The 5,038-nt window shown below is 44.1% G+C and overlaps 1 protein-coding gene across 1 annotated transcript; it reads left to right on the forward strand.

Moving 5' to 3' along the window:
- The first annotated feature begins 1,669 nt into the window (after positions 1-1,669).
- LOC120288205 (probable cinnamyl alcohol dehydrogenase) lies at positions 1,670-4,259 on the forward strand. Its single transcript, XM_039301718.1, has 5 exons — positions 1,670-1,893; positions 2,088-2,201; positions 2,288-2,515; positions 3,112-3,551; positions 3,846-4,259. Exons 1-5 carry the CDS (start codon positions 1,805-1,807, stop codon positions 4,043-4,045), a joined length of 1,071 nt encoding a protein of 356 aa, XP_039157652.1. The 5' UTR covers positions 1,670-1,804; the 3' UTR covers positions 4,046-4,259.
- Positions 4,260-5,038: the final 779 nt, after the last annotated feature.

A 5,038-nucleotide genomic window follows, 5' to 3' on the forward strand; every position in this document is an offset into this window, starting at 1 on the left:
ACCAGTCATGTGTATCCAACACAATTTCCTCGTATTTCTATATTTCATGTCAGTATTACGACACATGATATAGAATGTGACAATAGTTTGGCTCAATGAAATCCCATTTCCTTTATAAGTATCTCAAGTTTTGCTGATCTCTCTCTCGGAAGGCTCTACCAAGAGTTTCTGTCATTTACAATTGAAGTTGATATGATATAAGTTGTGGATCAGCAAGAACCCGGCCCAAGGGAAAGAAGGGCCTTTCATCTTATTGGGCTTCCAGCCTATAACAGCAGAAAGAGCCCAAAAATTCCTGGTTTTGGGCCTTCGAGGCTTCAATCTTACAGCCCATAATGGAATGCAGCTCTTATCCGATCGATAATTTCTTTGACTCATTCTATTTTTGAAAGAAAAAGAAAAAGGACAGATCCAGAGAGACTTGTTCTTCACCTACTACAGATCTGATCATGAAAGTTGGCAAGTCATTTGCAATGTCTACATTAGAGATAAAGTACATTAACACATCGCAATCGCCTTTGACAATAATATTATTTTATATGTTCAAGGCCTACTCCAACTACCCCGCCGAGGCACGTCCCTTCCAAAGCCACGTTCTCTGACGCCCTATTGAAAAGTAAACGATTGGACTGACAATTCGGCACGTATTCGAAGAATTAAATTTGTGGTGAGCGAGAGAGGATTTTAGGGAATTCCCTTCTGGTTGGGCAGGTTCTTGTCAATCGAAAATTGAACGAAGAGGGGATGAGGTGGGGAGGAAATATCTTGAGTCCCATGGAAGAGGGAGAAGAGTCTCTTTCCCGATGCATTTTCTTGAACTATTCAGACATGGTTAGCGTGAAGGAGGAGGAGCGGACGGCTTGGAAATTTTTTGTGTTTGGTTTTTGTCGTTGCCAAGTCCAATCTTGCAAATATGATTTAAAACAGATTGTTTTAGATTGATAACGTGTTCCTATCATGCCGGCATCATCTCATTCTTGAATTAAATAAGAGCATTGAGTATAAAATTTAAGTTACCGACAAATGGCAAAGCAGACCTAGTGAGAAAATTAGTATACTCACAATAAAAATATCCATATAAACATCACAAAAATGCTGCCCGAGCCAATGAAATCCGACAAATAAGACTCCAAGTCGACATGCTTGTGCATGCACAATTTTGGGCCATAAAATTGGGCATGTGAGAGCCTCAAACCGTTAAGAGATTAGGCATTTACTTTGTTTGTCGACTGGCGAGACGTGCACGCATTTCACACCCTCTTCTCATTGATCTTCAAAGCTTTTCTGAACTCACGATGGTTCCAGAAAGGCGATGTTTTGCTGACAGAGGGAGCGTTCGATGGAGCTTCTCCATCACTTAATTTGTCCCTTCAAGATGAAAAAAGTAAGAGGTCCACCGTACCAAAACATTCTTCCACTCAGAAGAAAACCACAGTAGCTGGAGGGAGTCAAGCATGTCAGAAGCACAGAAACTGGGAATGGCTAAAAAGCAAGTCTTGACCCTTAACCCACCCCACTGGTTCACCTACCGCACCTCGGGTTAGGTATTGCTTGCTGAGGTGTCACTTTTCGCCAAAGTCACGTCTCTCTTTTGGATTCTTCCTATTGGTCCGTCTCGTTTCCTCGTTGCTGGTTGCTGGTAGCGTTTTTGTCCATATATATATGGCAGTCCATATGTATCCCCGTCACTCCTCATCTATGCTCCTACCCGGCAACTTCCCACTACGATAAGCAGCAAGTCTACGGCTCTGTCGAATCTCTCTCCGAGCACCACTTTGAAAAAAGCTTGGATCTTTGAGCAAAAATGGGCAGTCTTGAGAAGGAGAGGACTACCACGGGTTGGGCTGCAAGGGACCCGTCTGGCGTTCTCTCTCCTTACACTTATAGCCTCAGGTAGATTCAAGAACTTGCCTTCTTCAGGATTGATAAAGATAGCTAAGAATCTAAGTTTTCGTTGTGCTTGTGATGTCGTTCTTTAATTCTTGTTTTTGCTTGTTCGATCAATTACGTATTAATCAATATTCGATTGATTAGTCTGAGTTTATCGGCAAAAAAGATTTGTCTAAGTCACTTCCCAACAAATGCAGAAACACGGGACCAGAAGATCTTTACATCAAGGTGTTGAGCTGCGGAATTTGCCACAGTGACATTCACCAGATCAAGAATGATCTTGGCATGTCCCACTACCCTATGGTTCCTGGGTAGGTCTTTTCTTGCATTAATCATGACTGATTCTTCCTCTTCTGTGTCTCTTCCTATTCTAATTATTCTTTCCCCTCTTTTTCAGGCATGAAGTGGTGGGTGAGGTTCTGGAGGTGGGATCAGAGGTGACAAAGTACAGAGTTGGTGACCGAGTGGGAACCGGTATAGTGGTTGGGTGCTGCAGAAGCTGTGGCCCTTGCAATTCGGACCAGGAGCAATACTGCAACAAGAAGATTTGGAATTACAATGACGTGTACACCGATGGCAAGCCCACTCAAGGTGGGTTTGCTGGTGAGATAGTGGTTGGCCAAAGGTGAGCACTTGCATGCCTCTCTCTACTCTCTTATTCTAAGCTGAAATAGCCTACCTAACGGGGGAGAGTTGATGATCCCTCGAGGAGACCTTGCCTGTGTGGAATTTTGCCATTGGATGGAAAAGCAAAATATGAAAAACTGTCCGGGTTGAGGTCTGTTGTATTTCAATCCAATGGTGAAAGAATGCGAGGGCACCATGCCCCCCATCTACTTAAAGCAGATCGAAAAGTGGGCATCCTTTGTTTGAGCCCTTCCATTGTTGATTCATTCAATTTCAGTTAATTTGTCTTGGGTCAATCGTAATGGCCCACAAAATCACATTCAACTTGATGAACAATAATCAGAAAGAAACATGTCTGGTCTTGTCAATTTTAGCTCTTAAGTACTTCGAATGGCATGACTTGATTTGATGGTGTATTGTAAATTTAGTAAACTAGTTGGCGAACTTGAAGGTCCTGGGAATTAGTTAAGTGGAATGATCATAGGAAAGACACATGACTAGCCTAAGCTAACTTCTACAGCACTGCATGTAAACCCGTACAAAGTGAAACTGATGGAAGATTTGACTGGTCCGATTGGGGTCTTTGCCCTTCAGGTTTGTGGTGAAAATCCCAGATGGGTTAGAGTCGGAACAGGCAGCGCCGCTGATGTGCGCTGGTGTGACCGTGTACAGCCCTCTGGTGCGCTTTGGGCTCAAGCAAAGTGGGCTGAGAGGAGGGATATTGGGGCTTGGAGGGGTTGGCCACATGGGGGTGAAGATAGCCAAGGCCATGGGACACCATGTGACTGTGATAAGCTCTTCTGATAAGAAGAGAACGGAGGCATTGGAGCACCTGGGTGCCGATGCTTACCTAGTGAGCTCCGATGAAAATGGAATGAAAGAGGCCACTGATTCGCTCGACTACATTTTTGACACTATCCCTGTGGTTCACCCTCTCGAACCTTACCTGGCCTTGTTGAAGCTCGATGGGAAGCTGATCTTGACTGGTGTCATCAATGCTCCTCTTCAATTTATCTCTCCCATGGTTATGCTTGGTAAATTCTCTAGACTCCCTTTCTCTTGAGCGCTGTTTTTGAATGGATTAGTCCATGCATCAATGAAGGCATAGGCAGCCACTGCACAAGGAAATTTATACAGCCTGTGTACCATATGAAAATCCATTGTGAAGCCTGTCATAATTTACTCTAAAATGGCTATTACATCATGTTGTGATCACGGTCTGATGTTTTTTTGCTGGCATTTTGCGAACAAATGCAAAATCTTCTCTTGGATTGACGGTCTTTCAAAGAAATTGTATGTCACCTCATTTGTGTGGTTATAACATGCAGGGAGGAAGTCAATCACTGGGAGTTTCATAGGGAGCATGAAGGAAACAGAGGAGATGCTTGAGTTCTGCAAAGAAAAGGGATTGACTTCCCAGATCGAAGTGATCAAGATGGATTATGTCAACACGGCCCTAGAGAGGCTCGAGAAGAATGATGTCAGGTACAGGTTCGTCGTGGACGTTGTGGGAAGCAAGCTTGATTAGTTTTGTCCTTTCCCCATAATTAAACAAGAAATCGACGTGCTTGTCTCTCAATTCGAGTTCCTCATGCCCTCTGTTGTATCATTGTTTGTTATACCGAGAGTATTATTTTCTTCTGTCTTCGTATTGAAACCATAGACCTTCTCGATTGTGTATTCAATGATGAAGGTGTTAATGATTTTATCACTTAAGAAATTTGACTATTTGGATTCTGGAAGCATTTTGAATTGGGTTGTGCTGTGTTTTCAAGAGGGGTGGGTGAGGGTTCTCTTTTTTGACAGTGACCCAACAACAAACTCGGATGAATAAAAGTGACACAATGTGTTTCACAATTCTTGGTGGATACGACTCTTTGATAGGGTGCTCACCAGCTTTTCCTAAGTTAGCAAAGGTCAACATCGCTTTCACATGGAGCCATTATCCCAAGTGAGCACAAAGTAAGATAAAAGAGTAGAGGGTGGAGACTAGGATGCTTTTCTGCCTAAGTAGCGTCGAAAATGTCAGCAGACAGATTAACCTGAGTCGTCAAATATACGAGCCATCGCGAAGATGGTTTTGGGAAAGATGGGGGGATTTATGAGCTCGCTGAGCTTCCGTTCGATCAAAGGAAACATGGTGGGTACTCCGGAGAGATGCAACAGCGACCGCTCAGCTCGATCTTTCTGTGGTTTCCAGCTGATCCTAGAAACAAGGGCAACCACTGTCTCAATCTTTCTGCGGTTCCTAATCGATCCCAGCACAAATACGCGTAGGAAGACACGAACCTTGCCCGCAATCGAGACACGGTTTGATGCGCATTCTGGAAGCGGCTCTTCCGACACACGAGGCGGAAGTCAGAAGAGAGGGAAAATGATTTTTTCAGGAGAGCGAGACCTCAAGCAAAGGATACGACGTGTGGATGACTTCACCCCAACGTTTGCTAATGTCCGGGTCCACCCGCTGGCCACCCTCGTCAACTCTCTGCCTTCCAAACATCCTCGGCATCATCCTGCACCA

The sequence above is a fragment of the Eucalyptus grandis genome, chromosome 9 (genome assembly GCF_016545825.1).
Source record: "Eucalyptus grandis isolate ANBG69807.140 chromosome 9, ASM1654582v1, whole genome shotgun sequence".
Lineage (NCBI taxonomy): Eukaryota > Viridiplantae > Streptophyta > Magnoliopsida > Myrtales > Myrtaceae > Eucalyptus > Eucalyptus grandis.